Source organism: Anastrepha ludens, chromosome 5, assembly GCF_028408465.1.
Source record: "Anastrepha ludens isolate Willacy chromosome 5, idAnaLude1.1, whole genome shotgun sequence".
In the NCBI taxonomy this organism is placed as follows: domain Eukaryota; kingdom Metazoa; phylum Arthropoda; class Insecta; order Diptera; family Tephritidae; genus Anastrepha; species Anastrepha ludens.
In genome coordinates, this window is record NC_071501.1 from 31,777,653 (window position 1) to 31,789,859 (window position 12,207).

A 12,207-nucleotide genomic window follows, 5' to 3' on the forward strand; every position below is an offset into this window, starting at 1 on the left:
AACCGTTAGACTGGTATTTTTTTTTTCTTATTTTTTTAACCGGTAAATGAAAATTTTGTCTCTCCAGACAGTTTTCGAGAGAAAGCCACCGCACTGAGGAACAGACGCCTACCAGGTAGCCGCAGATAGATTTTTGGCTAGGGTGCGCGTGTTTATCATTCACGACATACGAAGAACAGAAATGCCCATTCAAGCTTATTTCTTTTTTAATTAATCTATTTTTTTTATGTTTTATTTCTATTTTTTATTTATTTTATAATATTGTTTTCTTTATTAAATCTTATTTCACATTATTCTTTTTTTATTGTATTAATTTATTATACTTTCTGTAATTCATTTATATTGTATTTTATTTTTGATTTTGATAAAAAAGATTAATCTTTTTAATTTTTTATACTTTTTGATTTATTATATTTTTCATTTTTTATTTTTATTTTTTCATTTATTTTATTTTATTAGAATTTATTAAATATAACTCTATGTTTCAATAATTTTTTACATATTTATTTTCTTGAATTTATTTTTATTTTTTATTTAGTTAATTTGAGTTAATTTACTTTTTATTCATATTTTTTTAGGTTTGCTGTATTAGAATTTAGTTCACATTATTCTATTTTTTTTTTTTATTATTTTTTTTTTCTTTAATTGATTTTTTATTGTATTTAATGATTTTGATTATTTATTTATTATTTTTGATTAGATTTTATTCACATTATTCTGTTTTTTTTTATTAATTTATTTTCTTTAATACATTTTTATTTTCTTTTATTTTATTAATTTAAGCTTGTTTTTTATTAAAAAAGTTTTTTTTTTAATTTTTTTATCTTTTTTTGAATTAATAAATTTTTTTATTTATTCTTTTTCTTCTTTAATAGGTTTTATTTAATATCATTCTATTTTCTTTAGTCTATTTTTTTGCTTTTAATTTAATTAATTTTATTTTAAGTTTAGTTTCAGTTTAATTTCAGTTTGTCTTACTTTATTGTTTTATTGTCCTTTTTTTATTTTCCTTTTTTTATTTTTATTATAATTTTTTATTTTATTCTGATCTACCTTATTTTATTTATTTCTGTATTCCATATAAAATTTGAAGTGAAATGTCATTTCAATTTTTTAAACAACATCTTGTTGCACAATCTCATTCGATTGTATGCTGGTATGTGTGTACATTAATTTTTTTTTTTTTTGTATCGAGTTAATGAGTAGAATTTTAATTGTACTTTCACTGTGAGTGCAAAATTTAGCAATTCTGCAAGTGCACACTGCCATTAAATTACTCCGCCCAAGTACGCCGGTGCTCGGCATGCATTAAGTGCTCAAGGCCGCCAGCATTAATATCCACAAGTACATACAAGTAAAATGCACATTTACTCTGCTCACTTTTTTCATTTTATACACTTTCTCAATTTGATCAGCTCAAGCCTTTTTTCCTGTTGTTGGCTTTGCATAAGAAAACAGCAAACTGACTGTGCTCATTTCGATTGATCTGCTTTTAATTGCAAAATTTACGCCTTTTACAAAGGCACTGGCAATATTACGTGCATATAAACGGAAACTCATTCAAACAGCATTCATTGAAATGAAATGTGAATTACAGTGAGAGAGCGAGCGAAAAAATACAGTAAAGATTTTTGAAAATAAAATTAAACTAAAAATCCATCAAAACGATATGCAGTCGAACAAAAACGATGCATTTCAATTAGAAGGGATTAGGCAAGGATTAAAGGGGAAAGTGTGTGTGCATGTATGTATGCGTGTATTGGGCTTGTGTGAATGAAAAGTTTTGCCAAATGCCAAATTCAGTGCATTTCAATGTGCTGTGCAGCTGAAAATATGAAAAATCAACAAATATCAGGTTGAGGACTTGCGAGGCAAAGAGCCAAAGAATTCAATCTCGAAAGATGTTTGGCAATGCAGTTTTTGTTCAATTTGGATTGAAATTGCAAATTGAATTGAATATTCAAGAAAATGATTGAATTCGTTTTGTTTTTTTTTGTTGTTTTTTTTTTTTTGTTTTTTGTTGTTGACCTACCGACAGCCGACATGAAAATGAAAGATGAAAACGGAAGGGGTAAAAAGATCTGAGTGCCAAATAATTCCACAATCGAAATGCTAGCTATTTTTACACGAATTTTCACAAGCTGTTGCAGTAGTGGCATAATTAGGTTTACATAGCACTTGTGCAAATGGAATTCACTACGCTTCTGTTTCTTACGGGCATTAAAGGGGGATTCTACTGTAAAAATCAAATTTTCATGGATTTTGTTTTCATACTTGTATTAATTTATATTAATTAGTAAAAAAAAGTTTAGGGTTACATAAACACAGGTCTTGAGTATACAAAAAAATTTTTAAATTTATTTTCATTTCAAAATGGCAGCTGTACAGCCGCTCCCCCGAAACGCCTTTTGAAATCTGCCCACACTGTCGCGCATTTAAAAAAAATCTGAAATGAAAAAAACCAATTTTTTTTTATTATATATCATTATTTTTAGTTGTTAAGCCTATTACTTGCAAAAAAAAAATTTTTTTGTAAAATTTTTGAAGTTTTTTAAAAAATCGACATTTTTTTGTTGTCATTTTGTTATTAAAAAAGGGGTTATAAATAATAAATTTTTTCCCACCATAGCTTTAAAAACTAGTAAATATTGTTAAAAATATACTATCAAAGTTTGAGCTTGATATGTTAATTTTTCACGGAGCTGTGATGTGGGCAATTTTGAAAACGTGGTTTCGAGAAAAACACGCTTAAACAAGCGCATTATCAAGCGCATATGACCGTAAACCGCTCGAGCGCTCAGTTTATACCTGCTTTGCTAAAACTTTTATAACTTGAAAACTATTCAAGATTTCTTTTTAAGATTTTCATGGAACATTCTGGAGTTGTTTCTGAGTATGTTTCAACAAAAAGTAAAAAATCGATTTTTTTTAAGTTTTACAGTAGAGGCCCCCCTTAATATTGTTTACGCTATGTGGAAGGAGTCGAAAACTCGTTTACCATTCCACTCCGCAGCATCTAGTTACTTCAGATTGTACGGTCACAGCAACATCCTTCTACAAGGACCCTCACTGCTCAAAAACAAATCAAACTTCACAATCCCCGACCTCAACTTCAGGAACGATTTTACGGTACGTTTTCCACCGAGAGCCGAATGTAGGAAAGGGAAGGTAATTCGTAGATTCTACACTGAAATCTACACTGACGGTCCGAAGATGAACTGTGGTGTGGGAGCTGTCCTCTATTCGGAACCGCTGAACTTATCCAAATCAATTCTGCTTTCTGATTATGCCAGCGAGTTCTAGGCAGAACTGTTAGCAATCAGGGAAGCTTGCAAATCACTGAAACACTACGAAGAAATTGGTGCAAGAGTAGCTATATTTTCAGACAGTCACGCAGCTATCAAGGCCTTTGATTCCAATTACATTTTATCCAAACTAGTTAGTTTCACATGGTAGAGAGGAACTGGAGTTGCTTGGTCATTGGCTTCAAATTACTCCAATAGGGGTGTCCGGACACAGGAAATGCTCAACTACTTGGACAACAACAGCTGCATAGCAAAATATTGTTTACGAATTGTAATTAAAAACGATGTCACTGTGACGAAAAGTTTGCAGATTATTTTAAAATTTGTAATCTGGCGGAAAGTTTGTAGATTATTTTAAAAAATTTTTATATTTATAAATTTAAATTTAGATATATATGGTTTTTGTTGCTCAAGATCTTGCCTTTTGATAATTGATCTTGGGCAAAATATATTCTGTTTACAGCCTGCACACGGTCTGGGATAGTAATCGTTGTATCCCCCGTTTTACCAAGCAGTCGTTTCATTTGATCCACGCATGCAAATTAATGATATCTAATGGTAAGGTCTGGCATTTTCCTCAACTGGTTAAGTCTTGCAAGGTTTTTCGGATTGCTTTAATTTAGAGAATTATACTTTTATTTAGAGTGCCAGGTCATCAGCAAAGAAACATATTTGTGAAGCTTTGTTAAATATAGTCTCTGATGGTTCAACGTCTTTAATTACAATAGTCTAGAATCTGGTTTAACACAAGCGTAGACGACGCGTCTCTCCCGTCTTTACTCCTGTTTCAACTCTGAATAAATCAGACGCTTTGCCTCGTAAAAGCAGTTTTGCCTCTTCCAATTCTACCTCATGGAGTATGTTAAAAAACTTGTACATTAAATAAAATGATATGGCAACCCTATACACAAATATTTCTTTATACAAGTTTTATTAAATAAAAATTAACGCATTTAAATTAGAATCTAAAAATAATTTCGTACTCTTCAGCAAAAAAATGTTTACAGTGGTTTCGAGTACATGAAATATTATACAAAATTTGTTTGCGAATGTAATTTCTATCTTTAAAGACTTGGAGTGAAATATAGCACGCATTTTTTCTTTGATAGAAAATTGTGTTTATTTTTTTTTCTTTTTATTCCTTGATACTGTTAGATGAGATTTTTAGGAAGAGCTAGAGGTGATTAATTTTGCGCCACCTTGTAAATATTTATGAATATGAATAAAAATATCAATGAGGCTATCGAATACAAAATTTCATCTGAATTATAGTAGCAAGAGATACTTGTTGAAACTCATAAGGCTTAATTTTTTTTTTTTTAACTTTCTAATGATTCCGAATTTTTCTAATTTTTATAATTTATATAAAAATATAATTTTAATTCAATATAATTTTTTCAACTTCAACTTATTAAGTAATTTTTTTTATATTAAAAAATTGTGTATTAAAAAAATATATGGCAACCCTGTACGAAAATTTTTGTTGGTAAAAGTTGTATTAAGTAAAAATCAACGCATTTCAGTCAGAATCTAAAACGATTTTTTTACACCTCATCAACATTTTTTTTACAGTAGTCTCGAATACTCTAAATATTATACATAAATTATTTTCGAACGTAATTTCTATGTTTAAAGACTTAGAATAAAATTTAGGCGCCTTTTTTCCTTTAATGGAATTTTTTTTTTTCATTCTATTTTTGTTTTTATTTTTATGTTTTTAATTTGGTTTTTTTTTTATTCCTTTATAACACGAGTATATACTGGTAAATGACATTCCTAGGAAGAACTAACGGGCTACTATAAAAACAATCGCTGCTAGTCGGGCATAGAGCGGAACATATTAACTACTTTAATTTCCAACTTAGTAGGTCTTTTCGACCCTTCCTTTTGAAAGTTCTCAGAAAGAGCAGTGAAGGGTTTTAAATGCTCTCCAAAAGTTGTATAAAAAAATTTTTTCCAGGGAGGAAATACTCGTGTGGGACCTAAAATAGCATCCACATTTAAATCTCACCCAAACCAGACGAGATTTCTACCAAATAAATTATCACATCTCAGTTTTAATTTCATTTTAAATTTCTGTATTAAATTATCGCTACTAATCTCTTCTATTTCCAGCTTCAGTTGTTGGCAATTTCACCGACGAAGATTTCGCTGGTGGCGCCATCGCCGTGGGTGCAACACCACAAGAGAATGCCGAGTATCCATTGCAGCGCGATGAAGTAGAGCGCGTCATTAATGGAAAATTTGGTGAACGCAGTCAGCCACAAACGCCACTGGGTAAGTGATTTCATCCATTTTATAATACTTAATTTGATTTTATTATACTCGGCACTTGTATCCGTAACTGAAATTTGAGTGAGCTGTCAGAAAATGCAACTTCATTCAGCGCACGGCTTTATTCGCCTGAAATACGAATTCAAAATGAAAATCACTACCACATTTTAGACGTCTTGATGAGAGTTTCACTTAAGAGTGCGCTTCTAATACTTTTCATCTTTTATATGGCAACAATACTATTCGTCTTGTATGTGTATGTGTAAGTGTAGGTATGTATGTAAGTGCGGTTATGCATTTAACAGTACAGTAGCGCCAATGAAATTTTTGCCACGCGGGGCGAAAGGGGTTTTAATCTGCTCTTCATAGAAATGTTGTAATTTCGCTGTTAGTTGTGGTAAAACTAATGGTAAAAACAGGTGTAGTTTAATCTTTTTAAATAACCTTTAAATTATCTCTAGATGCTTTCCATTTCAATTCAACCGGGCTATTCGGGTCATGTTCTTCGATTTCGATGTAACTGAAATATGTTGCTCTCTGGTCAAAATAATGAGACACGTATTTTTTTGTTCGCCCGAAAAATTTTTTTTTCAAGATTTATCGGTAATTTTGTTCTTCGGCTCAAAATCGATTTTTTTTTTAATTATATAAGAAAATTTTTTTTTAAATGCCCATAACTTAGTCCCATAACTTCGATGTAACTCAAATATGTTGCTCTCTGGTCAAAATAATGAGATACGTATTTTTTTGTTCGCCCGAAAAATTTTTTTTTCAAGATTTATCGGCAATTTTGTTCTTCGGCTCAAAATCGATTTTTTTTTTTAATTATATAAGAAAATTTTTTTTTAAATGCCCATAACTTAGTCCCATAACTTCGATGTAACTCAAATATGTTGCTCTCTGGTCAAAATAATGAGATACGTATTTTTTTGTTCGCCCGAAAAAAATTTTTTTCAAGATTTATCGGCAATTTTGTTCTTCGGCTCAAAATCGATTTTTTTTTTAAATTATATAAGAAAATTTTTTTTTAAATGTCCATAACTTAGTCCCATAACTTCGATGTAACTCAAATATGTTGCTCTCTGGTCAAAATAATGAGATACGTATTTTTTTGTTCGCCCGAAAAAAATTTTTTTCAAGATTTATCGGCAATTTTGTTCTTCGGCTCATAATCGATTTTTTTTTTTTCATTATATAAGAACATTTTTTTTTAAATGCTCATAACTTAGTCAAAAATGAACCGATTTTAATGATTCTGGGTTCAAAATGATTGTCATTATTTACACGAACGACTTCATGTAAGAACAATTGCACAAAAGTAGTTGAAATTGTTTTATTTTGCAAAATGTATGTAGACGAAAAAAAAATGTATAATGTATTTATTGTTGAAATTGCTGGTGCACCGATTAAGTCTATCTATTGGCCAGTTTGCTGAGTTTGCTGTTTGAGAGTGATTATGCTTTCGAGTATATTTTTTGTCACATCTTAGAGCTTGAAGCACATAAACTTCTATGTAGTTAAACTATAAAGGCCTTTGGTAATAGACGCAAAGCTAGAATAAAAATCGCTTAGAGTTAGAAAAGTATTACTAGGTTACAAAGGACATTCCTCCTTGTTTCAGCGCACTTGTATTCGCAGTTTTACTTTAAAATTCATTTCCATCAGAAACGCTAAAAGAGTGTGAAACAATTTTTTCGAACGAAACGTCTCTTTTGACTGTCCAAGTCACTTATGTAGATAAAACCTTGCACTATTTCACGAAACCTTTCAAGACAGCCAAATTTTCCGTACTTTCTTAAATATTGAATTGATATCCCGGCATCAGATTTAGAGAAAACTTGCATATTTTTTAATTCTTTTATTTTCTGGACATTAAATTGAATACAAAAAAAAAATTAATATAACGTTAGAATTTAGTGTCGTTCCTAGTCGAAGCAGAGGGCGGTGAAATACAAAATTGTGAGAGCTACTTCCATTCAAGGGTGGTAGATTGCCAGGTTTGCTATTTAGCTATGGTGAAATAAAAATTGTGAGGGGAACTTTGGCTACTACGTCATATGTATTCACACACTCGTCCAACGAGTCGTTGTTCAGAAGGCAACGAAATGTTGTCACTGGTTGATTTTTTTCGTATATCACTAACACAAGCGCAGTTTTATTCACAAAAAACCGTTTCGTGACCTAGGAGTCATCAGCCCATCAACTGATTCTGCCAAATTCACTCAGAGTTGATTAACAGTCTGCTACGTAGCACACCTCTAAAAATCTTTTCTCCATGACTTCCACTGCCACGTCACTGGGCACTCGGTAGCAGAATTTTGTGCACTCATTTCACATGTATTCACAGACGCTTCCAATTAGTCCTTGTCCAGATGGGAACGAAGTAATTTGTGGATAGGCTGCGTTGATTTTTTTCCTATATCACCATCACAATCTCAGTTTTTTTGTAAACAAAGCGTTACTATGACCCCTGTTACGTCAGCCAATCAACTTACAACCTTAAGATAGCTGAGAGTTGATTAACTTTCTGATGGAGGCCGCACCTCTGAATTTTTTCACCATGCAACCTTGAGGCAGTGTAATGTAGTTAGCGGAACACGGAAAGAAAGAGGATCGTTTTCTCAACTAACCTCTTAATTAATATACAATTCATTTTATCTCGCCCTTAAATGCATTTTCTTTCCATGAGAAACCTGAAAAACCTTCTGGCCGATTAACTCCAAAATTAATTAAGGTAATACAAATAAGAAGTAGATGGTTTTTTTCACTAGCATTACTCACCTTGGTTAATAAAATGAGGTGAGAAAATAGTGGATATTTACTCAAACCTTGCAGTACTTTTGGAATTAGTCAAATAACCTTTGTCCGGCAATTGGAAAAACTATAAGAGTTAAAGAGTGTTTTACATTAGGAATAGGTTATCGGCTCGATTAGTAAAACTCAATTTATTGGTTGGACCAAAATAATCCTTATTGAGTTTCTCTATCACATACGATGAGGGGTTTTTACGGATGGATTTCCAAAAACTACATAGTATACCATAAATCAACTATTTTTTCCTAGCTCCATAGAGTAAATTCAATGGGGATATGTATGGTTGGCAGACTTAAAAAAAAGTTTTTGTTGGGTCGCTTTCAATTAATCATTTTCAAATTCATAAATTTTGCAAGTGATATTAAGCTGATTTTCCTCTAGGAACCTGAAGTCATCGGCATTGATCAGGTATCGATGGCGGTGCAAATGAAAATAAGGTTGAATACACAGAGTTCAGATCGCTAAAAGACTCGTTGATCTGTAAGGAGTAGAAATAAAATCGTATATCTTTAAAAGCTGCATAAGGTCTATGGGATTTATTGGAAATCTAAATACGTGGCAACACTTCCCATAACTGTTTGCGTTATCCTCATCTCCTCTTCGTTCTATTTCGTTTTTCATATGCACCTCAAATGTTCACTCTTTTTCAGTCTGCTTCAATAAATCAACTATCGTAAACAAGATCATTTTAGGTAATTGCCTTTCTTCACTTTAATCGGCAAATTTGTCGGAACAAATATCTGCCCTCAATTAATTTTATTTAAATATCAACCCCCCCTTTAACGACGACTTTGCTTCCTACTTTAGCTTACAGCAAAATTGTGCCTACTTTTAGGCATCGGAAGCACTTTCAAATGTCTAACGCCCGTCACATTCACCCAGCGCCTAAGCGATTATTAAAAATGTGCCCAAATCTCTTCCATTTTTCTGCTTCACACTTACACTTCCCTTTTGTGTCTACTCTTTTGTATGAAATTGCATTTCCATCATTTTCAAAACGTGCCGTTGCATATTTAGCTGCGCGACTATGGACTCAACAATGAATCGGGAAAAAATGGTATGAGCATTTTCCATTTTTCACGCGAAAGTATGGTAGAAAAGATGAATGTAGGTATGTGGCCATGCAGTGGAAATGGTTGTTAAATGTTGAAAAAAATATTGCAAAAAAGTAAAATTTTTTTTCAGCGTAATATATTTCTTCTTCAAATTATATAGGAAGAAGAAGAAGAAGAAGAAATACGATACGGGATGTCATACATTTAAGTTTGTGAAAAGTTGTCAATAATTGTTGCATAATTTTGGGCCAATATTTATTCGTAAGCTCTAAAGCTGCAAATTAATAAATTTTGAAGTAAATATTTTGTTCGCTTGCTCGTTAGTCACTAATTTTGTGCTCTTTGACTCTCCAGTATCAACAACTTAAGAGAGAGAAACAGTCAAGGAGAGCCGGTCACAGTTCTAAAGCGCAAAGGTTCTCAAAGTCATATGCGTGAATGGCGGTTACTTCGGCTATTAAGAAGAAAAATAATAGTTCGGCTTTTGTCATAATAGGACTATGAATAAGTTCGTGCGGTTTTTTTTCGAAATTTGAAACTTTATTGACGTAAAATGGTTACAAATTTAATATTCAAAATATTGTCCATCGCTTACTACTACTTTTTCCCATCTTTCTGGCAATTCACGGATTCCCTTTGTGAAAAATTCGGTCGGTTTTGCCGCAATCCACGAATCGATCCATTTTTTGACTTCATCGTAATTACGGAAGTGCTGGTCAGCCAGGCCATGTTGCATCGATCGGAAGAGATAGTAATCGGATGGCGCAAGGTCTGGACTATACAGCGGGTGGGGTAGGACATCCCATTTGAGCGTTTCTAAGTATGTTTTGACCACTTGTGCAACATGTGGCCGAGCATTGTCATGTTGCAAAATAACTTTGTCGTGTCTATCGGCGTATTGCGGCCGTTTTTCTCGCAGTGCTCGGCTCAAACGCATCAATTGTCGTCGGTAGACATCCCCCGTAATCGTTTCATTCGGTTTCAGTAGCTCATAATACACAACACCCAGCTGGTCCCACCAGATACACAGCATAACCTTCAGGCCATGAATATTCTGCTCCGACGTCGATGTTGAAGCATGGCCAGGGTATCCATACGTTGCCCGACGTTTTGGATTGTCGTAATGGACCCACTGTTCATCGCCAGTCACAATTCGATGCAAAAAACCCTTTCTTTTGTGCCGTTGAAGCAGTTGTTCGCATGCCATAAAACGGCGTTCAACGTCTCTTGGCTTCAATTCATACGGCACCCAATGGCCTACCTTTCGGATCATTCCCATGGCTTTTAAACGTTTGGAAATGGTTGATTGATCAACTCCCAAAGTTTTTGCAACCTCTTCTTGCGTTTGAGCCGGATCTTGATCGAGCAATTCCTCCAATTCGGTATCCATGAACTTTGGCGGCGCACCCTCGCGTTCTTCGTCTTCCAAGCCAAAATCACCACTTTTAAAGCGTGCAAACCACTTCTGGCACGTTCGCTCAGATAGAGCATGCTCACCATAAACTTCCACCAAGATACGATGACTTTCGACTGCTTTTTTCTTCATATTAAAATAATGAAGAAGAATTCCCCGCAAAAACACATTATTTGGCACGAAATTCGACATTTTCAAGTGTGGTAAAAATATTGTTGTTTACGCTTCAAATAAAAAACTTATACTGACGTTTGTGCCTTACGACAGTAGCTCTCCAATGAATGTTTGGAAATGTGGATCGATGGAATAATAATCAAGTTACGCCATCTGTTGTAAAACCGCACGAACTTATAAATAGACCTATTATGTATCCCCTGACGCCGGAGCGGATGCAGCGAAAGACGGGCGTAGAGATCTCTAAAGCATATGCTACTGAGAATAATCCTTAACTAACCCCTGCCTTTAGATTTTTGAAGAGAGGAACGATACTATTTGTCTAGAATAAATTTCCGACACTGGCCTCTGCTCTGAGATTTTTGAAGAGAAGAACGAGACCATTTTGCTAGAACAAACTCGCGACATTAATGACATTAGTTGTGATTGGATAATTCCTTTCTTCACAAGCAATTCTTACCAGGCATATTTCTCATACAGAGAAAGAAGTGCTGAAAGAAGTGCAGAGAGTGAGAGCCAGAAAGATGTTTAACGTAGAAACCTTAAAATAGCTAATGAAACTTATGCTCAAATAGACCAGCTGGCGATGATAGACAGATCTGAGAATATATTATTTGCAAGGCAGCTAGGACCACTTTGGTAGATGGCCCTGTAAACTAGTGTTGCATTGAAGTGTTTAGCGCTCAAGTCATGTGAATACCTACTGATACTTTTTGCTCTTGCTGAGAATGGAAAATTGACCGATCGTGCGAAGATACTCTTTACCTCCCACATTACTCAATTATCGAATAACCGACAGTGAAATGGGATATTACTTTAACCAACCACTTTCCTCGAGCTCCCTAAAGTTCACAGGTCAGCTGCATATGTATGTAGAAAGTTGTTCAAGGAATGCACGCCTTAGAAATTATGCCCGAGTGACGGAATTTTCCACCCGTTGTGGTAACTTAAATTTACTCTTTCAAGGAAGAATATGCCCCAAAACAATTTATTCTATGTTGCCGGAATGAGTCGGATTTATAAATGATGATCAGATTGGAGGTACTTTTTTCAATAGAGGTTTTTTGAGAGATCTCGCGTGACTACCGTCAAACTAAATACATAACTTTTTCCATTATTCATTGACATTTCATCATGGAAAGACAAACGTTTACAAATTGTACAATTGTAT

The 12,207-nt window shown here is 33.5% G+C and overlaps 1 protein-coding gene across 1 annotated transcript in view; it reads left to right on the plus strand.

Annotated features, from left to right (window-relative positions):
* The window catches only part of LOC128864622 (uncharacterized), a 182,421-nt gene that overhangs the window by 95,475 nt on the left and 74,739 nt on the right, over positions 1-12,207 (plus strand). Inside the window, exon 7 of the mRNA XM_054104382.1 lies at positions 5,421-5,582. Coding sequence (XP_053960357.1) covers positions 5,421-5,582 — 162 coding nt within the window. The remainder of the gene's footprint in view (positions 1-5,420; positions 5,583-12,207) is intronic.